Consider the following 24,680-nt stretch of genomic DNA (forward strand, 5'->3'; position numbering starts at 1 on the left):
CCTGGAGCGGATGGCGGTGTCGATGCTTATATTCATGTTTATATTTACATTTATTTTTATATTTATATTTATTTTTGTGTTTATATTTATATTTATTTTTATTTTATATTTCTTATTTTATTTTTATTTAATATTTTTATTTCCAGGCTCCCCCCGACCTGGAGCAGATCGTGGCGTCGATATTTATATTTATATTTACATACATTTTTATTTATATTTATATTTATGTTTATACTTGATTTTATTTTTGTATTTGTATTTATTTTTATTTTTTATTTTTATTTTCATTTTAAATTTTAATTTTTTTTTTATTTTATATTTTTAATTCCAGGCCCCCCCCGACCTTGAATGGATCGCGGCGTCGATACTTATATTTATATTTATATTTATATTTACATTTATACTTATATTTATATTTATTTTTATTTATTTTTATTTTTATTTTTATTTTTATTTTTATTTTTATTTCTATTTTGTATTTACATTTTTATTTCCAGGCCCCCCCCGACCTAGAGTGGATCGCGGCGTCGATGTTTATATTTACATTTATTGTTATAATTGCATTTATTTTTATATTTATATTTATATTTATTTTTCTGTTTATTATTATTTTAAATTTTTATTTTGTATTTCACTTTATATTTTATATTTTTATTTTATTTCCAGGCCCCGCCCGACCTGGAGCGGATCGCGGCGTCGCTATTTATATTTATATTTATATTTACACTTGATTTTATTCTTATATTTGTATTTATTTTTATATTTATATTGATTTTTATTTTATATTTTTGATTTAAGTTTTATTTTATTTTATTTATTTCCTAGGCCCCCCCCGACCTGGAGCGGATCGCGGCGTCGATATTTATATTTATATTTACATTTATTTTCATTTTTATTTTTGTTTTTAATTTTAATTTTAATTTTATTTTTATTTTTAATTTTTTATTTTATTTTATTTTTATTTATATTTCCAGGCCCCGCCCGACCTGGAGCGGATCGCAGCGTCGATGCGAGCGCTGGCGCTGCGGGGGATGGGCGACGGCACCGAAATGTTCGGGGACCTTCCCCGCCCCCCCCTGCTGGCTGGAGACCCCCAGTGACCCCCCCAAAAATCCCCAAAACCCCAAAAATCCCAAAAATCCCAAAAACCCCAAAAAATTCCACCCCAAAAACCCCAAAAATCCCAATTTCAATGCCTTAAAATTCGCATTTTTTGCACTTTTTTAGGTGGGATTGGAGCTGGAGACCCCCAGTGACCCCCCCCAAAAATCCCCAAAATCCCAAAAAATCCAAAAATCCCAAAATCCCAAAAATTCCACCCAAAAACCCCAAAAATCCCAATTTCAAAGCCTTAAAATTCACATTTTTTGCACTTTTTTAGGAGTTTTTTGCCTTAAAATTTGGGATTTTTTTCCCCAAATTTGGGAATTTCCACTCAAAATCTGGGGATTTTTTTCCCCCAATATTTGGGGATTTTTTGCCTTAAAATTTGATATTTTTTTCCCCTAAAATTTGGATTTTTTTTCCCAAAATTTGGGGATTTTTGCCCATAAAATTTGAGATTTTCCCAAAGAATTTGGGGTTTTTTTTCCATAAAATTTGGGATTTTCCACATAAAAATTGGGGATTTTTCCCCAAACTTGGGGATTTTTTCCCCCAAAAATTTGGGATTTTTCTCCCCAAATTTGGGATTTTTCACTCAAAATTTGGGGATTTTTCCCCCCAATATTTGGGGATTTTTTGCCTTAAAATTTGGAAATTTTTCTCCTAAAATTTGGAATATTTTCCCCAAATTTGGGGATTTTTGCCCATAAAATTTGAGATTTTCCCCAAAAATTTGGGGGTTTCTTTTCCCTAAAATTTGGGATTTTCCGCTCAAAATTTGGGATTTTTTCCCCAAATTTGGGGATTTTTTTCCCCAAAAAATTTGGGATTTTTTTCCCCAAATCTGGGATTTTCTACTCAAAATTTGGGGATTTTTTCCCCCCAATATTTGGGGATTTTTTGCCTTAAAATTTGATATTTTTTTCCCCTAAAATTTGGATTTTTTTTCCCCAAATTTGGGGACTTTTGCCCATAAAATTTGAGATTTTCCCCAAAAATTTGGGGTTTTTTTTTCCTAAAATTTGGGATTTTCCGCTCAAAATTTGGGATTTTTTCCTATAAAATTTGAGATTTTTCCCCCCAAATTTGGGATTTTCCGCTCAAAATTTGGGATTTTTGCCCATAAAATTTGAGATTTTCCCCAAAAATTTGGGGGTTTTTTTCCCTAAAATTTAGGATTTTCCACTCAAAATTTGAGATTTTCACCCAAAATTTGGGGATTTTTTTCCCCCCAAAAATTTGGGATTTTCCCCACAAATTTGGGATTTTCCACTCAAAATTTGGGGATTTTTCCTCCCAATATTTGGGGATTTTTTGCCTTAAAATTTGATTTTTTTTTCCCCTAAAATTTGGATTTTTTTCCCAAAATTTGGGGGTTTCTTTTCCCTAAAATTTGGGATTTTCAGCTCAAAATTTGGGATTTTTTCCCTCAAATTTTGGGATTTTTTCCCATAAAATTTGAGATTTTCCCCCAAAATTTGGGGATTTTTTTCCCCAAAAAAATTTGGGATTTTTTCCCCCAAAAATTTGGGATTTTCCACTCAAAATTTGGGGATTTTTTCCCCCAATATTTGGGGATTTTTTGCCTTAAAATTTGATATTTTTTTTCCCCCTAAAATTTGGATTTTTTTCCTCAAATTTGGGGATTTTTGCCCATAAAATTTGAGATTTTCCCCCCAAATTTGGGGTTTTTTTTTCCCTAAAATTTAGGATTTTCCACTCAAAATTTGAGGATTTTTTCCCTCAAATTTGGGGATTTTTTCCCAAAAAAATTTGGGATTTTTTCCCCCAAATTTGGGATTTTCCACTCAAAATTTGGGGATTTTTTCCCCCCAATATTTGGGGATTTTTTGCCTTAAAATTTGGATTTTTTTCCTAAATTGGAGAATTTTTTCCCCAAAATTTGGGGATTTTTTGCCTTAAAATTTGGGATTTTTCCCCTCAAAATTTGGGATTTTTTTCCCCTAAAATTTGGAATCTTTTCCACAAAATTTGGGGATTTTTCCTGTAAAACTTGGGATTTTTTTCCCCAAAATTTTGGAATTTTTTTCTCTAAAATTCAGGAGTTTTCCCCCTAAAATTTTAGATTTTTCCACCAAATTTTGCGGTTTTTATTTCAAAATTTGAGATTTTTTTTTCCCTAAAATTTGTAACTTTTCCCCCAAAATTTGGGGCTTTTTCCCTAAATTTTGGAGATTTTTTTTTCCTCTAAAATTGGGATTTTTTCCCTTAAAATTTGAGATTTTTCTCCCAAAATTTGGGATTTTTTTCCCAAAATTTGAGATTTTTTGCCTTAAAATTTGGGGTTTTTGAGTGGTGAAAATCAGGGGGGTCACCCCAAAATTTGGGGCAGCCCCTCCCCCACCGAGTGTCTTAATTTGGGGGGGGGTCTCGCCCCTCCCCCACCCCAAAAACTCGCGGGAAATTCCCCAAAAGGGGCGTGGCCACTCAAAAAGGGGGCGTGGCCACTCAAAACGGGGCGGAGCCACCCACGTTTTGATTGACAGCTCCTAATTTCTCCACCCACCGCCATTTTGTACCAGATGTGGGCGTGGGCTCCTCGTAGCCACGCCCCCTTTATTTTTCTCAACGCTGATTGGGTGATGCCCGTGAGGCCACGCCCATTTTTTGCCAATAAATCGTTTTAATCGCTGATTGGCTGAGCCGTGAAGGGGGCGGGGCTTCAGCGCCTTAAAGCGGCAACGCGCGGGTGGGGCCCACAAAAAGGGGAATTAAAAGGGCGATGGCGCCCCAAAATTCGGGATTTTTTGGGGGCACCCCAAAAATTTCAGAGGATTCAGAGAATGGAAAAAAAATTTATTTAATAGGGAAAGAGTTTTGGGGTGGATTAAAGGGATTTTGGAGTGAATTAAAGGGATTTTGGGGGATTTAAAGGGATTTTTGGGGGGTTTAAAGGGATTTTTTGGGGGGGTTTAAAGGGATTTTGGGGGTTTTTGGGGTGTCCAGGATTTTGGGGAGCCCCAAATTTTGGGGTCCCACCTAAGCCTGCATCACTGGCCGGGATTTTTTGGCTTCCAGGGAGACCCCAGCCCCAGCAAAGCCGGTCCCGCCCTGGGGGGGAAAAAATGGGGTGAGGGGGGGACCCCAAAATTCAACCAGAACCCAAAAATTCCATCCCAAAATTTACCCAAACCCCAAAAATCCACCCCAAATTAACCCCAAAATCCACCCCAGACCCCCCCAAATTTCCCCAAAAATCCTCCCAAAACCCAAAATCCCCCCCAAAACCTTTCAAAATCCACCCCAAACTCCCCAAAATCCACCCGAGACCCCCCCCAAAACCCAAAAATTCCCCAAAACTCATCCCAGACCCCCCAAATCCCCCCAGAACCCCAAAATCTCCCCAAAATCTCCCCAAAAATTCCCCCAAATCTCCCCAAAATCCCCCCAAAATCCCCTCCAGACTCCCCCAAACCCCAAAGTCTCACCTAAAATCCCCCAAAATTCACCCCAAAATCTCCCCAAATCCCCCCTAAAATCCCCCCAAAATCCACCCCAAACATCCAAAATCTCCCCAAATCCCCCCCGAAATCCTTCAAAATCCACCCCAAAATCTCCCTAAATCCACCCCCAAATCCCCCCCAGACCCCCAAAATCTCCCCAAAACACCCCAAAATCCACCTCAAAATCCACCTGAAACCCCCCAAGTTTCCCCAAATCCCCCAAAATTTACCCCAAAACACCAAAATCTCCCCAAAATCCCCTCCAAAATCCCCCTCAGATCCCCCAAACCCCACCCCAAACCCCCTGCAATCCACCCCAGACCCCAAAAATCTCACCTAAAATCCCTCAAAATCCACCCTGACCCCCCAAAATCCCCCCCAAATCTCCCCAAAATCCACCTCAGACCCCCAAAAATCTCCCCAAATCCCCCCAAAAATCCCACCTAAACCCCCCCAAAATCCCCCCCATATCCCCAAAATCTCCCAAAATCCCCTCCAAAATCTCCCCAAAACCCCTCAAAATCCACCCCAAAATCTCCCCAAATCCACCCCAGATCCCCCCAAAACCCAAAAAGCCCCCCTAAAATCTCCCCAAAATCCACCCAAGACCCCCCCAAATTTCCCCCAAAATTCCCCCATATCTCCCCTAAATCCCCCCCAGACTCCCCAAACATCCCCAAAATCTCCCCTAAAATCCCCCAAACCCCAAAATCTCCCCAAATCACCCCTAAAATCCCCCCAAATCCACCCAAAATCCACCCCAGACCCCCAAAAATCTCCCCAAAATTCACTCCAAACCCTCAAAATGCCCCCAAAATCCACCCCAGATCCTCCCAAAACCCAAAAATCCCCCCTAAAATCCCCCAAAATCCACCCAAATCCCCCCAAAATCCCTCAAAATCCCCCCAAATCTCCCCAAAATCTCACTGAAAATCTCCCAAAATTGACCCCAGAACACCAAAATCTCCCCAAAATCTCACCTAAAATCCATCCCAACCCCCCCAAATCCCCCCAAACCCCCCTCAAAATCCACCCTAGACCCCCCAAATCCTCCCCAAAATCCCTCCCAGACCCCACGAAACCCCTCAAAATCCACCTGAGACCCCCCAAAAATCCCCCCAGACACCCCAAATCCCCCCAAAAATCGCCCCCAGAACCCCAAAATCTCCGCAAATGCCCCCAAAATCCCCCCAAATCCGTCCCAAACTCCACCCCAAACCCCCCAAATCCCCCCAAAATCCCCCCTAAAACCCCCCCAAATCTTCCCCAGACTCCCAAAATCTCCCCCAAAATCCCCCCAAAATCCACCCCAGACCCCCAAAATCCCCCCTAAAGTCCCCCCAAACCCCCAAATCCCCCCAAAACTCCTCAAAATCCCCCAAATCCCCCCAAAATCCCCCCAGAACCCCAAAACCTCCAAAAAATCCACCCCAAACCCCTCCAAACCCCCCAAAATCTCCCAAAATCCCCCCCCAAAATTCACCCCAAAACACCAAAATCTCCCCCAAATCCTCCCAAGACCCCCCAAAATCCCCCCCAAAACCCAAAAATCCCCTCTAAAACTCCCCAAAATCCCCCCAAAACACCCCAAAATCCACCTCAAAATCCACCTGAAACCCCCAAAATCTCCCCAAATCCCCCCAAAATTCCCCAAAACCCCCCTCAAACCCACCCCAGACCCCCAAAAATCTCCCCCAAATCCCCCCAAAATCCCACCTAAACCCCCCCAAAATCCACCCCAGACCCCCCAAATCCCCCCTAAAATCCCCAAAAATCCCCCCTAAAACCCCCCCCAAATCCCCCCCAGAACCCCAAATCTCCCCAAAATCCCCAAAATTTCCCCCAAATCCCCCCAAATCCCCTCCTCTCCCCCTGCCCACCCTCTGGAGCTCGATGATGTCGTCCTCTGCCAGGGGTTCCCCGCTCAGGGGGTCCCTCATGTCCTTCCTGATCAGCCTGGCCACGCAGTCCAGAGTGACCACTGCCCCCCTGGGCACGGACAGGGGTCAGGGGTCACCCGGGGGTCACCCAGGGGTCACCCAGGGGTCACTCAGGGTCAGATTTGGGGGGTTCAGGGTCAGTTTTGGGGGGTTATTGGTCACTTTTGGGGGGAATTTGGTCATTTTTTGGTCATTTTGGGGTGTTCTGGGGGGTAAATGGTCACTCAGTGGTCACTCAGGGGTCACCCAGGGGTCAGGGGTCATTCAGAGGTCACCCAGGGGTCACTCAGGGGCAGATTTGGGGGGTTCAGGGTCAGTTTGAGGGGATTATGGGTAATTTTTGGGAGGAATTTGGTCATTTTTTGGTCATTTTGGGGTGTTTTGAGAGGTCAGGGGTCACTCAGGGGTCACTCAGTGGTCACTCAGGGGTCACCCAGGGGTCACTCAGGGTCAGTTTGGGGGGATTCAGGGTCATTTTTGGGGGGTTATTGGTCATTTTTTGGTCATTTTGGGGTGTTCTGGAGGGTAAATGGTCACTCAGTGGTCACTCAGTGGTCACTCAGGGTCACTCACACTCACTCAGGGTCAGTGGTCACTCAGTGGTCACTCACACTCACTCAGGGTCACTCAGGGTCAGTGGTCACTCAGTGGTCACTCAGCGGTCACTCACGATGGCCGCAGCACGGCGCAGGGCGTGGCGTTGCCCAGGGGGTCTCCGGTCACTCAGTGGTCACTCAGTGGTCACTCACACTCACTCATTGGTCACTCAGGGTCACTCAGGGTCAGTGGTCACTCAGTGGTCAGTGGTCAGTGGTCACTCACGATGGCCGCAGCACGGCGCAGGGCGTGGCGTTGCCCAGGGTGTCTCCGGTCACTCAGTGGTCACTCACACTCACTCAGGGTCACTCAGGGTCAGTGGTCACTCAGTGGTCACTCAGGGTCACTCACACTCACTCATTGGTCACTCAGGGTCAGTGGTCACTCAGTGGTCAGTGGTCACTCACGATGGCCGCAGCACGGCGCAGGGCGTGGCGTTGCCCAGGGGGTCTCCGGTCACTCAGTGGTCACTCAGTGGTCACTCACACTCACTCAGGGTCAGTGGTCACTCAGCGGTCACTCAGTGGTCACTCAGTGGTCACTCACGATGGCCGCAGCACGGCGCAGGGCGTGGCGTTGCCCAGGGGGTCTCCGGTCACTCAGTGGTCACTCAGGGTCACTCAGTGGTCACTCAGGGTCACTCACACTCACTCAGTGGTCACTCATTGGTCACTCACACTCACTCAGGGTCAGTGGTCACTCAGTGGTCACTCAGTGGTCACTCACACTCACTCAGGGTCACTCAGGGTCAGTGGTCACTCAGGGTCACTCAGGGTCACTCACAGTTACACACACTCACTCAGTGGTCACTCAGGGGTCAGTGGTCACTCAGTGGTCACTCAGCGGTCACTCACGATGGCCGCAGCACGGCGCAGGGCGTGGCGTTGCCCAGGGGGTCTCCGGTCACTCATGGTCACTCAGTGGTCACTCAGGGTCACTCACACTCACTCAGGGTCAGTGGTCACTCAGTGGTCAGTGGTCACTCACGATGGCCGCAGCACGGCGCAGGGCGTGGTGTTGCCCAGGGGGTCTCCGGTCACTCAGTGGTCACTCAGTGGTCACTCAGGGTCACTCACACTCACTCAGGGTCAGTGGTCACTCAGGGTCAGTGGTCACTCAGTGGTCACTCAGTGGTCACTCACGATGGCCTCAGCACGGCGCAGGGCGTGGCGTTGCCCAGAGGGTCCCTGGTCACTCAGTGGTCACTCAGTGGTCACTCAGGGTCACTCACACTCACTCAGGGTCACTCAGTGGTCACTCAGCGGTCACTCAGTGGTCAGTGGTCAGTGGTCACTCACGATGGCCGCAGCACGGCGCAGGGCGTGGCGTTGCCCAGGGGGTCTCCGGTCACTCAGTGGTCACTCAGGGGTCACTCAGTGGTCACTCAGGGTCACTCACACTCACTCATTGGTCACTCAGGGTCAGTGGTCACTCAGTGGTCAGTGGTCACTCACGATAGCCGCAGCACGGCGCAGGGCGTGGCGTTGCCCAGGGGGTCTCTGGTCACTCAGTGGTCACTCACACAGGGTCAGTGGTCACTCAGGGTCACTCACACTCACTCAGGGTCACTCACACTCACTCAGTGGTCACTCAGGGTCAGTGGTCACTCACGATGGCCGCAGCACGGCGCAGGGCGTGGCGTTGCCCAGGGTGTCTCTGGTCACTCAGTGGTCACTCAGTGGTCACTCACACTCACTCAGTGGTCACTCAGGGTCAGTGGTCACTCAGTGGTCAGTGGTCACTCACGATGGCCGCAGCACGGCGCAGGGCGTGGCGTTGCCCAGGGGGTCTCTGGTCACTCATTGGTCACTCAGTGGTCACTCAGGGTCACTCACACAGGGTCAGTGGTCACTCAGTGGTCAGTGGTCAGTGGTCACTCAGTGGTCACTCACACTCACTCAGGGTCACTCAGGGTCACTCAGGGTCAGTGGTCACTCAGTGGTCACTCAGTGGTCACTCACGATGGCCGCAGCACGGCGCAGGGCGTGGCGTTGCCCAGGGGGTCTCCGGTCACTCAGTGGTCACTCAGTGGTCACTCAGGGTCACTCACACTCACTCATTGGTCACTCACACTCACTCAGGGTCAGTGGTCACTCAGTGGTCACTCAGTGGTCACTCACACTCACTCAGTGGTCACTCACACTCACTCAGGGTCACTCAGGGGTCAGTGGTCACTCAGTGGTCACTCAGTGGTCACTCACGATGGCCGCAGCACGGCGCAGGGCGTGGCGTTGCCCAGGGGGTCTCCGGTCACCGCGCACACGTAGCGGTCACTCGGCTCTCGGGCCAGCAGCTGCCCGGGGCTCAGGCCGCGCTCGGCCGGAGTGAAGTGGACACTGACCAGCTGGGCCAGGCGCAGCTTCCGGCCGGACATCGGGCACCGGACACTCGGGTCCTGAGGGACAGGGGTCAGGGGTCACTCAGGGGTCATTCAGGGGTCAGTGGTCACTCAGTGGTCATTTACTGGTCACTCAGTGGTCAGTTGGTTGGTTGGTCAGTGGTCACTCACAGGTCAGTGCTCAGTGGTCACTCTGGTCAGTTGGTCAGTTGGTCACTCACGGGTCAGTTGGTCACTCAGTGGTCAATTGGTCAGTTGGTCATTTGGTCAGTGGTCAGTTGATCAGTGGTCACTCATGGTCACTCAGTGGTGACTCAGTGGTCAGTTGGTCACTCAGGGGTCACTCACAGGTTAGTGGTCAGTTGGTCACTCAGTGGTCATTTGGTCACTCACTGGTCACTCACTGGTCACTCAGTGGTCAGTTTGTCTCTCACTGGTCAGTTGGTCACTCTGGTCACTCACTGGTCACTCACTGGTCACTCACAGGTCAGTGGTTAGCGGTCAGTGGTCAATTGGTCACTCACTTGTCACTCACTGGACACTCATGGTCACTCAGGGTCACTCAGTGATCACTGGTCAGTTGGTCAGTGGTCAGTTGGTCAGTGGTCAGTTGGTCATTCAGTGGTCACTCACTGGTCACTCATAGTCACTCACTGGTCAGTGGTCACTCAGCGGTCACTCTGTGGTCACTTAGTGGTCAGTGGTCACTCAGTCATCAGTGATCAGTTGTCGGTGGTCACTTGGTCACTCAGTGGTCACTCACAGGTCAGTTGGTCACTCAGGGGTCACTTGGTCACTCTGTGGTCACTCAGGGGTCAGTGGCCACTAAGTGGTCACTCAGTGGTCAATGGTCAGTTCTCAGGGGTCAATTGTCACTCAGTGGTCACTCAGTGGTCATTCACTGGTCAGTGGGGTCAGCGGTCACTCACAGGTCAGTGGTCACTCAATGGTCAGTGGTCAGTTGGCAGTGTTCACTGGTCAATGGTCCCTTAGTGGTCAGTGGTCACTCAGTGGTCACTGTGGTCACTCAATGGTCACTCTGTGGTCAGTGGTTACGCAGTGGTCACTCAGTGGTCAGGGATCACTCAGGGGTCATTCAGTGGTCACTCTGTGGTCAGTGGGGTCAGCCGTCACTCAATGGTCAGTGGTCAGTTGTCAGTGGTCAGTCAGTGGTCAGTGGTCACGGGTCAGTGGCCACTCAGTGGTCAGCTGGTCACTCAGTGGTCACTCACAGGTCATTGGTCAGTTGGTCAGTTGGTCACTCACTGGTCACTCAGTGCTCAGTTGGTCACTCACAGGTCAGTTGGTCACTCACAGGTCACTCAGTGCTCAGTTGGTCACTCACAGGTCAGTTGGTCACTCACAGTCACTCACAGGTCAGTTGGTCAGTTGGTCAGTGGTCACTCAGTGGTCAGTTGGTTGTTGGTCACTCAGTGGTCACTCACTGGTCAGTGGTCACTCACTGGTCAGTGGTCAGTTGGTCAGTTGGTCACTCACAGGTCAGTGGTCAGTGGTCAGTGGTCAGTTGGTCAGTTGGTCACTCAGTGGTCACTCAGTGGTCACTCACGGGTCTGTGCAGTTTCTCGGCTCCGGCCTGGGGGGTCAGTTGGTCACTCACAGTCACTCACAGGTCAGTCGGTCACTCACAGGTCAGTGGTCAGTGGTCAGTGGTCAGTTGGTCAGTTGGTCACTCAGTGGTCAGTTGGTCAGTGGTCACTCAGTGGTCAGTGGTCAGTTGGTCAGTTGGTCACTCACGGGTCTCTGCAGTTTCTCGGCTCCGGCCTCGGGGGTCAGGGACGGGATCCAGAAACTGGGCAGGGGCCCGGGGGGGGCTGGGGGAAAAAAACCCAAAATTACCCAAAATGACCCAAAATTCACCCAAAAATCACCCAAAAAAATCCAAAAATATCCAAACATCACCCAAAAATCACCCAAAAAACACCAAAAATGACCAAAAATACCCAAAAATCACCCCCAAACCCACCCCAAAAAATCCCCAAAATCCCTCTGAGCCCCCCAAAATCTCCCTCAAAACTGCCTCCAAAAACGCCCTAAAATCCCCCCCAAAAAAACCCAAAAACACCAAAAATCCCCCCAAAAAAATCCTAAAGTCCTCCCCAAATACCCTAAAATCCAAAAAAATACCCAAAAAATCCCCAAATTCCCCAAAAAATCCCAAAAAAAATACCCAAAAAATCCACCAAAAAACCTCAAAAGAAATCCCCCAAAAATCCCCCAAAAAACCCCCCCAAAAAATCCCAAAAAATCTCCAAAACCTCCCAAAATATCCCCCCAAAAAACCCAAAATGTCCCCAAACACCCCCAAAAATCCGTAAAAAATCCCCCAAAAAAATCCCAAAATCCCCCCAAAAAACAAAAAAACCCCTAAAAAATTCCCCCAAAAAATCCTAAAATCCCCCCCAAATACCCCAAAATCCCAAAAAAATCCCTAAAAAATCCCAAAATCCCCCCAAAAAACCGCTCTAAAACACCCTAAAATCCCTTAAAAACCCTCCCAAAAATCCCCTAAAAATCGGCCCAAAAAACCCCCAAAATCCCAAAATTCCCCCAAAAAATCCCAAAAAATCCCAAAATCCACCTAAAAAATCCCCCCAAAAAAAACCAAAAATCCCCCCAAAATCCCTTAAAAATCCCCAAAAAATGCCTCTAAAAATCCCAAAAAAAAAACCCAAAAAAACCCCCAAAAATTCCAAAACCTCCCTAAAAAATCCCCAAAAAAATCCCCCAAATATCCCTTAAAAATCCCTAAAAAAATCCCCCAAAATTGCCCCTAAAAATTCCAAAAATACCCAATATTCCCTAAAAATCCCCCCAAAAATCCCAAAAAATCCCCCAAAGACAAAAAAAACCCAAAAAAATTTCTAAAATCCCGCCCAAAACCAAAAAGTCCCCCCAAAAATCCCAAATTCCCCTAAAAAATTCCCCAAAAATTCCCAAAAAATCCCCAAATCCTCCCAAAAACCAAAAAAAACCCCCCAAAACGCCCCAAATCCCCCCAAATCCCAAAAAAATCCTGAAAAATCTCCTAAAAATCCCCCTAACACCCCCCAAAAATCCCAGAAAAACCTCTAAAAAATCCCCCCAAAATCCTGAAATCCCCCCAAAAATCCCTAAACCACCCCAAAAACCCTCAAAAAAATCCCCAAAAAAATCCCAAAAAAAACCCCCAAAAAAATCCTCAAAAAAATCCCCAAAAATCCTCCCAAAAATCCCGAAAAATCCCAAAAAAAACCTCAAAAAATCCCCAAAAAATCCCCCAAAAAATCCCCAAAAAATCGCCAAAAAAATCCAAAAAAATCCCCAAAAACCCCCCTAAAACCCCCACAAAAAGTACCAAAAATTCCCCAAAAATCCCAAAATCCCCCCAAAAAATCCTCAAAAAAATCCCCAAAAATCCTCCCAAAAATCCCAAAAAATCGCTAAAAAATCCCAAAAAATCCCCTAAAAACCCCCAAAATCCCCCCAAAAAATCCGCAAAAAATTCAGAAAAAACCCCCAAAAACCCCAAAAAATCGCCAAAAAATGCAAAAAAAATCGCCAAAAAATCCCCAAAAAAACCCCAAAAAAATCCCCTCAAAAATCTCCAAAAACCCCCTAAAATCCCCCCAAAAAATCCCAAAAAACCCAAAAAAATCCCAAAAAATCCCCAAAAACCCCCTAAAACTCCTCCAAAAAAATCCCCCAAAAAACCCCAAAAAACCCCAAAAAATCCCCAAATCCCTCCAAAAAATCCTAAAAAAAATCCCCAAAAATCCCAAAAAATCCCTAAAAAACCCCAAAAATCCCCAAAAAATCCTGAAAAAACCCCCCAAAAATCCAAAAAAAACCCCAAAAAATCCCCAAAAAATCCCCAAAAAATCCCAAAAAATCCCCAAAAACCCCCCCAAAAAAATCCCAAAAAAAACCCCAAAAAATCCCTAAAAAATCCTCAAAAAAATTCCCAAAAAATCCCCAAATCCCCCCAAAAAATCCCCAAAAATCCCCCAAACCCCCCTAAAACCCCCCCAAAAAACCCCAAAATCCCCCAGAAAACCTAATAAACACCCCCAAAAAAACCTCAAAAAACCAAAAAAATCCTCCCAAAAATCCCTTAAAAGTCCCCAAAAAATCCCCAAAAAACCCCCTAAAACCCCCCAAAATCCCCTCAAAAAATCCCCCAAAAATGCCCCAAAAATCCCAAAATTTCCCCCGAAAGTCCCCAAAAAATCCCTAAAAAATCTCCAAAAAATCCTAAAAAAATTCCAAACTCCCCCCAAAAAATCCCCCCAAAAAATCCAAAAAATCCCCTAAAAAAACCCAAAAAACCCCCAAAAAATCCCCAATCACCCCAAAAATCCCAAAAATCCCAAAAAAATCCCCAAAAAATCCTAAAAAAATCCCAAAAATCCCAAACCCCCCCCCGCCCCCGCGCCCCGCTGCCCCCGGGGGTCTCCCCCTTGCCCAGGGGGGTCTCGGCCTCCAGGAACCCCCGGAGCGCTTTGGCCGCGCCCTCCCCCCGCAGCTGCTCCCGCTGCCGGCGCCGCTGCGCGCGCTGCCGCTCCCAGGCCTGGATAAAAAATGGGAAAATACCCAAAAATCAGAGAGAATCATCAAAAAAACCATCCTAAAATTTCAAAATTTTATCTCAAATTTTTCCCAAAAAATTCTGATTTTTTAGCCCAAAAAATCAGATTTTTTACGCCAAAAATCCTCATTTTTTTGCACAAAAATAGCGATTTTTTGGCTCAAAAATTCTGATTTTTATCCCCAAAATTTCATGTTTTTCAGCCCAAAATTTCAGGCTTTTAGCCCAAAAATTTTGATTTTTATCCCCAAAAATTGTGGTTTTTTTAGCTCAAAAATTCTGATTTTTTATCCAAAAATTCTCATTTTTTACCCCAAAAATTCTATTTTTCTAAACCAAAAATCCTGATCTTTAGCCCCAAAACTTCAGATTTTTATCACCAAAAATTCTGATTCTTATCTCAAAATTTTATCCCAAAAATTTGGATTTTTATCCCAAAATTTCTGAGTTTTCCCCCTCCCCCCGCAGCTGCTCCCGCTGCGCGCGCTGACGCTCCCAGGCCTGGATAAAAAATCAGAGAAAATACCCAAAAATCAGAGAGAATCATCAAAAAAATCATCCCAAAATTTCAGAATTTTAGCTCAAATTTTTCCCCAAAAATTCTGATTTTCTACCCCAAAAATTCACATTTTTCAGTTCGAAAATTTGTGATTTTTCAGTCCTAAAATTCAAATTTTTTTAGTCCAAAAATTGTGATTTTTATCCCCAAAATTTCAGATTTTTATCCCAAAATTTCAGGTTTTTACCTCGAAAATTCTGAATTTTATCCCCAAAAATTGGGATTTTTTTTACACAAAAATTCCCACTTTTAGCCCAAAAAAATCTCATTTTTTAGCCTAAAAATTCTCATTTTTAGCTCAAAATTTTGCCCCAAAAATTCCGGTTTTTAGCCCAAAAATTTTATTTTTTTTTGTGACCCCCTCCAGAATTTTTGGGACATTTTTAGGGATTTTTTTGGGATTTTTTAGGACATTTTTTGGGATATTTTGGAACATTTTTAAAGTTTTCCCACCTTGGTCTCTCGGGCGATTTTGGTTTTCTGGTGCAGCAGAAAATTCACGATGGCCTCGCGCTCGTACAGGAACCCATCGGGGCTGGGGGAAAAAATCAGAAATTTGAGTAAAAAAGCAGAAATTTGGGGGAAAAAATCAGAAATTTGGGAAATTTGGGGTTTGGGGATTTTTTGGGATTTTTTTGGGATTTTTTTGGGCGATTTTTGGTGATTTTTTGAGGTTTTTTTGGGATTTTTTTGGGATTTTTTTGGGGATTTTTTGGGATTTTTTTGAGGTTTTTTTGGAATTTTTTGGGATTTTTTGGGGATTTTTTTGGGATTTTTTTGAGGTTTTTTTGGAATTTTTTTCGGATTTTTTTGGGGTTTTTTCGGGGATTTTTTGGGGTTTTTTCGGGGATTTTTTGGAGGTTTTTTGGGGCAAATTTTGGAATTTTTTGGGATTTTTTTGAGGTTTTTTTGGAATTTTTTTCGGATTTTTTTGAGGTTTTTTTGGGATTTTTTTGGGTTTTTTTGGAATTTTTGGGGGTTTTTTTGGGGCAAATTTTGGGATTTTTTGAGATTTTTTTGGGGTGGTTTTGGGGTTTTTTGGGGTTTTTTGGGGTTTTTTTTAGGGTGGTTTTTATGATTTTTTGGGAGTTTTTGCCTCGTGCTCGAACAGGAACCCATCGGGGCTGGGGGGAAAAAAATCAGAAATTTGGGGTAAAAAAAATCAGAAATTTGGGTAAAAAAAATAAAAATGGGAAATTTGGGGTTTGGGGATTTTTGGGATTTTTTTGAATTTTTTGGGATTTTTTTGGGATTTTTTTTGAATTTTTTGGGATTTTTTTGAGGTTTTTTTGGATTTTTTTGGGACTTTTTTGAGGTTTTTTTGGGATTTTTTTGGGATTTTTTTGGGGATTTTTTGGGATTTTTTTGAGGTTTTTTTGGAATTTTTTGGGATTTTTTGGGGATTTTTTTGGGATTTTTTTGAGGTTTTTTTGGAATTTTTTTCGGATTTTTTTGGGGTTTTTTCGGGGATTTTTTGGGGTTTTTTCGGGGATTTTTTGGAGGTTTTTTGGGGCAAATTTTGGAATTTTTTGGGATTTTTTTGAGGTTTTTTTGGAATTTTTTTCGGATTTTTTTGAGGTTTTTTTGGGATTTTTTTGGGTTTTTTTGGAATTTTTGGGGGTTTTTTTGGGGCAAATTTTGGGATTTTTTGAGATTTTTTTGGGGTGGTTTTGGGGTTTTTTGGGGTTTTTTGGGGTTTTTTTTAGGGTGGTTTTTATGATTTTTTGGGAGTTTTTGCCTCGTGCTCGAACAGGAACCCATCGGGGCTGGGGGGAAAAAAATCAGAAATTTGGGGTAAAAAAAATCAGAAATTTGGGTAAAAAAAATAAAAATGGGAAATTTGGGGTTTGGGGATTTTTGGGATTTTTTTGAATTTTTTGGGATTTTTTTGTAATTTTTTTTAAATTTTTTGGGATTTTTTTGAGGTATTTTTTGGGAATTTTTTTGGGAATTTTTTGAGGTTTTTTTGGGATTTTTTTGGGATTTTTTTGAGGTTTTTTTGGGATTTTTTTGAGGTTTTTTTGGGATTTTTTTGGGATTTTTTTGGGATTTTTTTGGTATTTTTTTGGGATTTTTTTGGGTTTTTTTTGAGGCTTTTTTGGGATTTTTTGGGGATTTTTTGAGGTTTTTTTGGGATTTTTTTGGAATTTTTTTGGAATTTTTTGGGGTTTTTTTGGGATTTTTTTGAGGTTTTTTGGGGATTTTTTTGGGATTTTTTTTAATTTTTTGGGATTTTTTTGGGATTTTTTTGAGGTTTTTTTTGAATTTTTTGGGGATTTTTTTTGAGGTTTTTTTGGATTTTTTTGGGATTTTTTTGAGGCTTTTTTGGAATTTTTTTGGGATTTTTTTGGGATTTTTTTGGGATTTTTTTGAGGTTTTTTGGGGATTTTTTTGGGGTTTTTTTGGGGCAAATTTTGGGATTTTTTGAGATTTTTTTAGGGTGTTTTTTGGGTTTTTTTTAGGGTGGTTTTGGGGTTTTTGGGGTTTTTTTTTAGGGTGGTTTTTATGATTTTTTGGGAGTTTTTGCCTCGCGCTCGAACAGGAACCCATCGGGGCTGGGGGAAAAAAATCAGAAATTTGGGTAAAAAAATCAGAAATTTGGGGGAAAAAATAAAAATGGGAAATTTGGGGTTTGGGGTTTTTTTGGGATTTTTTTGGGATTTTTTTGAGGTTTTTTTGGAATTTTTTGGGGATTTTTTGAGGTTTTTTTGGGGATTTTTTTGGGATTTTTTTGGGATTTTTTTTTTAATTTTTTGGGATTTTTTTGGGATTTTTTTGAGGTTTTTTTGGGATTTTTTTGAGGTTTTTTTGTGATTTTTTGGGGTTTTTTGGGGATTTTTTTGGGATTTTTTTGGGATTTTCTTTGAATTTTTTGGGATTTTTTTGGGATTTTTTTTGGATTTTTTTTTATTTTTTTGGGATTTTTTTTGAATTTTTTGGGATTTTTTTGGGATTTTTTTGAGGTTTTTTTGGGATTTTTTTGTGGTTTTTGGGCATTTTTTGGGTTTTTTTTGGGGCAAATTTCGGGATTTTTTGAGATTTTTTTTGGGTGGTTTTGGGGTTTTTTGGGGTTTTTGGGGTTTTTTTTAGGGTGGTTTTTAGGATTTTTGGGATTTTTTTTAGGGGGGTTTTAGGTTTTTTTGGGGTTTTTTGGGGTTTTTTTGGGGTGTTTTTGGGGTGTTTTTGGGATTTTTTTAGAATTTTTTTGACGTTTTTTGGGATTTTTTTGGGATTTTTTTGGGATTTTTTGGGATTTTTTTGAGGTTTTTTTTGAATTTTTTGGGGATTTTTTTGGGGTTTTTTTGGGGCAAATTTTGGGATTTTTTGGGATTTTTTTAGGGTGTTTTTTGGGTTTTTTTAGGGTGGTTTTGAGGTTTTTTGGGGTTTTTTTTAGGGTGGTTTTTATGATTTTTTGGGAGTTTTTGCCTCGTGCTCAAACAGGAACCCATCGGGGCTGGGGGGAAAAAAATCAGAAATTTGGGTAAAAAAATCAGAAATTTGGGGGAAAAAAATAAGAATATTTGGGTAAAAAAAATAAAAATGGGAAATTCGGGGTTTGGGGATTTTTTGGGATTTTTTTGGGATTTTTTTTGAGGCTTTTTTGGAATTTTTTGGGATTTTTTTGAGGTTTTTTGGGGGATTTTTTTGTGATTTTTTGGGGATTTTTTGGGGTTTTTTTGGGGCAAATTTTGGGATTTTTTGGGATTTTTTTAGGGGTTTTTTTGGGTTTTTTTAGGGTGGTTTTGGGGTTTTTTGGGGGTTTTTTTAGGGTGGTTTTTATGATTTTTTGGGAGTTTTTGCCTCGTGCTCGAACAGGAACCCATCGGGGCTGGGGGGAAAAAAATCAGAAATTTGAGGGAAAAAAAATCAGAAATTTGGGTAAAAAATAAAAATGGGAAATTTGGGGTTTGGGGATTTTTGGGATTTTTTTGAATTTTTTGGGATTTTTTTGGGATTTTTTTTGAATTTTTTGGGATTTTTTTGAGGTTTTTTTGGATTTTTTTGGGACTTTTTTGAGGTTTTTTTGGTATTTTTTTGGGATTTTTTTGAGGTTTTTTTGGGATTTTTTTGAGGTTTTTTTGGGATTTTTTTGGGATTTTTTTGGGATTTTTTTGGGATTTTTTTGGGATTTTTTTGGGTTTTTTTTGAGGCTTTTTTGGGATTTTTTGGGGATTTTTTGAGGTTTTTTTGGGATTTTTTTGGAATTTTTTTGGAATTTTTTGGGGTTTTTTTGGGATTTTTTTGAGGTTTTTTGGGGATTTTTTTGGGATTTTTTTTAATTTTTTGGGATTTTTTTGGGATTTTTTTGAGGTTTTTTTTGAATTTTTTGGGGATTTTTTTTGAGGTTTTTTTGGATTTTTTTGGGATTTTTTTGAGGCTTTTTGGAATTTTTTTGGGATTTTTTTGGGATTTTTTTGGGATTTTTTTGAGGTTTTTTGGGGATTTTTTTGGGGTTTTTTTGGGGCAAATTTTGGGATTTTTTGAGATTTTTTTAGGGTGTTTTTTGGGTTTTTTTTAGGGTGGTTTTGGGGTTTTTGGGGTTTTTTTTTAGGGTGGTTTTTATGATTTTTTGGGAGTTTTTGCCTCGCGCTCGAACAGGAACCCATCGGGGCTGGGGGAAAAAAATCAGAAATTTGGGTAAAAAAATCAGAAATTTGGGGGAAAAAATAAAAATGGGAAATTTGGGGTTTGGGGTTTTTTTGGGATTTTTTTGGGATTTTTTTGAGGTTTTTTTAGAATTTTTTGGGGATTTTTTGTGGTTTTTTGGGGATTTTTTTGGGATTTTTTTGGGTTTTTTTGGGGATTTTTTGGGATTTTTTTGGGATTTTTTTGAGGTTTTTTTGGGATTTTTTTGAGGTTTTTTTGTGATTTTTTGGGGTTTTTTGGGGATTTTTTTGGGATTTTTTTGGGATTTTCTTTGAATTTTTTGGGATTTTTTTGGGATTTTTTTTGGATTTTTTTTTATTTTTTTGGGATTTTTTTTGAATTTTTTGGGATTTTTTTGGGATTTTTTTGAGGTTTTTTTGGGATTTTTTTGTGGTTTTTTGGGCATTTTTTTGGGTTTTTTTTGGGGCAAATTTCGGGATTTTTTGAGATTTTTTTTGGGTGGTTTTGGGGTTTTTTGGGGTTTTTGGGGTTTTTTTTAGGGTGGTTTTTAGGATTTTTGGGATTTTTTTTAGGGGGGTTTTAGGTTTTTTTGGGGTTTTTTGGGGTTTTTTTGGGGTGTTTTTGGGGTGTTTTTGGGATTTTTTTAGAATTTTTTTGAAGTTTTTTGGGATTTTTTTGGGATTTTTTTGGGATTTTTTGGGATTTTTTTGAGGTTTTTTTGAATTTTTTGGGGATTTTTTTGGGGTTTTTTTGGGGCAAATTTTGGGATTTTTTGGGATTTTTTTAGGGTGTTTTTTGGGTTTTTTTTAGGGTGGTTTTGAGGTTTTTTGGGTTTTTTTTTAGGGTGGTTTTTATGATTTTTTGGGAGTTTTTGCCTCGTGCTCAAACAGGAACCCATCGGGGCTGGGGGGAAAAAAATCAGAAATTTGGGTAAAAAAATCAGAAATTTGGGTAAAAAAAATAAGAATATTTGGGTAAAAAAAATAAAAATGGGAAATTCGGGGTTTGGGGATTTTTTGGGATTTTTTTGGGATTTTTTTGAGGCTTTTTTGGAATTTTTTGGGATTTTTTTGAGGTTTTTTGGGGGATTTTTTTGTGATTTTTTGGGGATTTTTTGGGGTTTTTTTGGGGCAAATTTTGGGATTTTTTGGGATTTTTTTAGGGGTTTTTTGGGTTTTTTTAGGGTGGTTTTGGGGTTTTTTGGGGGTTTTTTTAGGGTGGTTTTTATGATTTTTTGGGAGTTTTTGCCTCGTGCTCGAACAGGAACCCATCGGGGCTGGGGGGAAAAAATCAGAAATTTGGGGGAAAAAAATCAGAAATTTGGGTTAAAAAATCAGAAATTTGGGGTAAAAAATCAGAAATTTGGGGTAAAAAATCAGAAATTTGGGAAATTTGGGGTTTGGGATTTTTTGGGGGATTTTTTGGGGATTTTTTTTTGAATTTTTTGGGATTTTTTTGGGTTTTTTGGGGTTTTTTTGGGGCAAATTTTGGGTTTTTTTTGGATTTTTTTAGGGTGTTTTTTGGGGTTTTTGGGGTTTTTTTTAGGGTGGTTTTGGGGTTTTTTGGGTTTTTGTTTTAGGGTGGTTTTTATGATTTTTTGGGAGTTTTTGCCTCGCGCTCGAACAGGAACCCATCGGGGCTGGGGGGAAAAAAATCAGAAATTTGGGTTAAAAAATCAGAAATTTGGGGTAAAAAATCAGAAATTTGGGGTAAAAAATCAGAAATTTGGGAAATTTGGGGTTTGGGATTTTTTGGGGGATTTTTTGGGGATTTTTTTTTGAATTTTTTGGGATTTTTTTGGGTTTTTTGGGGTTTTTTTGGGGCAAATTTTGGGTTTTTTTTGGATTTTTTTAGGGTGTTTTTTGGGGTTTTTGGGGTTTTTTTTAGGGTGGTTTTGGGGTTTTTTGGGTTTTTGTTTTAGGGTGGTTTTTATGATTTTTTGGGAGTTTTTGCCTCGCGCTCGAACAGGAACCCATCGGGGCTGGGGGGAAAAAAATCAGAAATTTGGGGGAAAAAATCAGAAATTTGGGTAAAAAAAAATCAGAAATTTGGGGGAAAAAAAATCAGAAATTTGGGGAAAAAAAATAAAAATGGGAAATTTGGGGTTTGGGGATTTTTTGGGATTTTTTTGGGATTTTTTTTTGATTTTTTTGGGATTTTTTTGAGATTTTTTTGGGATTTTTTTGAGGTCTTTTTGGGATTTTTTTCGGATTTTTTTGAGGTTTTTTTGGGATTTTTTTGGGTTTTTTTGGGGATTTTTTGGGGGTTTTTTGGGATTTTTTTGAGGGTTTTTTTTAATTTTTTGGGGATTTTTTTTGAGGTTTTTTTGGATTTTTTTGGGACTTTTTTGAGGGTTTTTTTGGGATTTTTTTGGGATTTTTTTGAGGTTTTTTTGGGATTTTTTTGGGATTTTTTTAGAATTTTTTTTGAATTTTTTGGGATTTTTTTGGGATTTTTTTGAGGGTTTTTTGGGATTTTTTTGGGATTTTTTTGGGATTTTTTTGTGGTTTTTTGGGGATTTTTTTGGGTTTTTTAGGGCAAATTTTGGGCTTTTTTGAGATTTTTTTAGGGGTTTTTTGGGGTTTTTTTAGGGTGGTTTTGGGGTTTTTTGGGTTTTTTTTTTTAGGGTGGTTTTTATGATTTTTTGGGAGTTTTTGCCTCGTGCTCGAACAGGAACCCATCGGGGCTGGGGGAAAAAAAATCAGAAATTTGGGGGAAAAAAAATCAGAAATTTGGGTAAAAAAAATAAAAATGGGAAATTTGGGGTTTGGGGTTTTTTTGGGATTTTTTTGGGATTTTTTTAGAATTTTTTTTGAATTTTTTGGGATTTTTTTGGATTTTTTTGGGATTTTTTTTGACGTTTTTTGGGGATTTTTTTTGTTTTTTTGGGGATTTTTTTGGGGTTTTTTGGGGCAAATTTTGAGTTTTTTTGGGATTTTTTTTAGGGTGTTTTTTGGGGTTTTTTAGGGTTTTTTTAGGGGTTTTTTTGGGTTTTTTTAGGGTGGTTTTGGGGTATTTTGGGGTTTTTTTGGGGAATTTTTGGGGATTTTTTGGAGGTGGTTTTGGGGTTTTGAGGGTATTTTAGGATTTTTTTAGGGTGGTTTTTTGGGATTTTTTTAGGGTGGTTTTTAGGATTTTTGGGATTTTTTTTAGGGGGGTTTTAGGTTTTTTTGTGTTTTTTTGGGATTTTTTTAGGGTGGTTTTGGGTTTTTTTGGGGTATTTTGCGGGTGGTTTTGGGTTTTTGGGGGATTTTTTGTGGGTTTTTAGGATTTTTTAGGGTGGTTTTTGGGGTTTTTTTGGGGCTGGTTTTGGGTTTTTTTAGGGTTTTTTTGGGGTGGTTTTTGAGATTTTTTGGGGATTTTTGGGGGGATTTTTTTGGATTTTTTAGGGTGGTTTTGGGTTTTTTTGGAGCAACTTTTGGGGTTTTTGGGGTTTTTTTAGGGTGGTTTTTGGGGTTTTTTGGAGGTTTTTATGGGGTGGTTTTGGGGTTTATTTGGGATTTTATGGAGCAAATTTTGGGCTTTTTTAGGGGGGGTTTGGGGGTTTTTTAAGGGTGGTTTTGGGGTTTTTTGGAATCTTTTTGGGGGATTTTGTGTGGGTTTTTATTTAGTGTGGTTTTTGGGATTTTTTGGGTTTTTTTGAGGTTTTTTTGTGATTTTTAGGGTGGCTTTTGGGTTTTTTGGGGTTTTTTTTTCGTTTTTCTTGGGGTGGTTTTGGGGTTTTTTTGGGATTTTTTTTAGGGTGTTCTTTAGGTTTTTTGGGATTTTTTTAGTGGTGTTTTTGGGGTTTTTTTGGGGTGGTTTTTGGGCTGGTTTTGGTTTTTTGGGGTTTTTTTTTAATGTGGTTTTTGGGGTTTTTTCAGGGGGATTTTTGGGTTTTTTTAGGGTGTTTTTTGGGGGTTTTTGGGCTGTTTTTTGAGGGTTTTTCTGGATTTTTTTAGGGGTGGTTGTGGGGTTTTTTAAGGGCAGTTTAGGGATGTTTTGGGGGGATTTTTTGGGGTTTTTTTGGGGCAAATTTTGAGCTTTTCTGGTTTTTTTTAGGGTGGTTTTTGGGGTTTTTTGAGGTGGTTTTGGGGTTTTTCTTGAGGTTTTTCTTGGGGTGGTTTTGGGGTTTTTTGGGGTGGTTTTTGGGTTTTTTTAAGGCTGATTTTGGGGTGTTTTAAGGCCGGGTTTCAGATTTGTTTTTGAGGTGGTTTTGGGTTTTTTTGTGATTTTTTTGGGCTGGTTTTGGGGGTTTTTTGGGTTTTTTTGGGGCTGTTTTTAGGCAGTTTTGGGGGCTGGTTTTGAAATTCTTTTGGGGCAATTTTGGAACATTTAGGGGCTGTTTTTGGGATGTTTTAGGGGCTCTTTTAAGAGTATTTTGGGCCTGGTTTACAGAATTTTTTGGGGCATTTTGGGGCTGTTTTGGGGGTATTTTGAGGCTGTTTCAGAATCTGTTTTTGGGGTTTTTTTGAGATATTTTAGTGGCTGTTTTGGGGTATTTTGGGGCTGTTTTAAAGGCTTTTTCCGGGTTTTTTTTTAGATATTTTAGTGGCTATTTCGGGGTGGTTTTGGGGCTCTTTTCGGGTTTTGAGATATTTTAGTGGTGATTTTGGGGTATTTTGGGGCTGTTTCACAGCCGGTTTCTCGGATTTTTTGAGCTATTTTAGTGGCTGTTTGGGGTATTTTTAGGGCTGCTCTCAGGGTATTTTTGAGATATTTTAGTGGCTATTTCCAGGATATTTTTGAGATATTTTAGCGGTCATTTCAGGCTATTTTTGGGGCGTTTTCGGGGCTCACTCACGTCACCACGGGGTCCCGGCAGGGCTGCAGGGACAGGCAGCAGCAATCGAAATCCTTGATGGCGTCACGCCCAACCCGCACCCGCTGCGTCCCGTAACCCGAGGCGGCTGCAGGGGGGAGGGGGACACCGTCACATCGTCACCTCCGTGTCCCCGATGTCCCCAAACCTCCCCTGCCAGGTGCCACCTGTGTCCTTTTTCCTCTCGTGGTAGCTGTACACGGCCCCCGCCGTGCAGTTCTTGCCGTGCCGGGTCATGGCTGCGCCTCAGAAACCAGGTTAAAAACCCCGAGAAGGTTCTGGAAAGGTGGGAAACAACGGGAGGGTGGTGAAAAGTGGAATTTAAAAGGTTTTGGAAGGGTCTCGGCGATGTTTGCGGCCCGCGCCGCCCTCAGCGGCCGCTCCGGGGCCACACAGGAAGCCGGAAGTGCCCAACCGGAAGTTCCGGACCGGAAGTGCCGTCGAGCAAAAGGGTCCGGGTGGGGCGCAGCGTTTTGGTTCCGCCCTGGCGGGAGGGTTTTGTCCACGCACCGCAGCTCCCCGTTGCTTCCAGTATGAACCAGTTCAGCCCAGTATCAACCAGTTCAGCCCAGTATCGCTCAGCATCTCCCGCATCTCCCCCCTCAGCGCCATTGCCGTGCCATTCTATGGCACCTTTCACCAGTTTCACCCCCATTGCCCCGCCCCTATAGGGATAAAGCCACG

At 41.8% G+C, this 24,680-nt stretch overlaps 1 protein-coding gene across 1 annotated transcript; it reads right to left on the reverse strand.

Moving 5' to 3' along the window:
- Positions 1-4,028: 4,028 nt before the first annotated feature.
- On the reverse strand, positions 4,029-24,432 carry LOC117009677 (nitric oxide synthase interacting protein). The gene is made up of 8 exons (XM_033083990.2): positions 24,164-24,432; positions 23,979-24,084; positions 15,041-15,122; positions 13,878-14,010; positions 11,199-11,275; positions 9,307-9,500; positions 6,449-6,557; positions 4,029-4,176 (listed from the first exon to the last, which is right to left on the reverse strand). The coding sequence occupies exons 1-8, from the start codon at positions 24,231-24,233 to the stop codon at positions 4,105-4,107; spliced, it is 843 nt and encodes a 280-aa protein (XP_032939881.1). The 5' UTR covers positions 24,234-24,432; the 3' UTR covers positions 4,029-4,104.
- Between the last annotated feature and the right edge of the window lie 248 nt (positions 24,433-24,680).

Source organism: Catharus ustulatus, chromosome 35 (assembly GCF_009819885.2).
Source record: "Catharus ustulatus isolate bCatUst1 chromosome 35, bCatUst1.pri.v2, whole genome shotgun sequence".
NCBI lineage: Eukaryota > Metazoa > Chordata > Aves > Passeriformes > Turdidae > Catharus > Catharus ustulatus.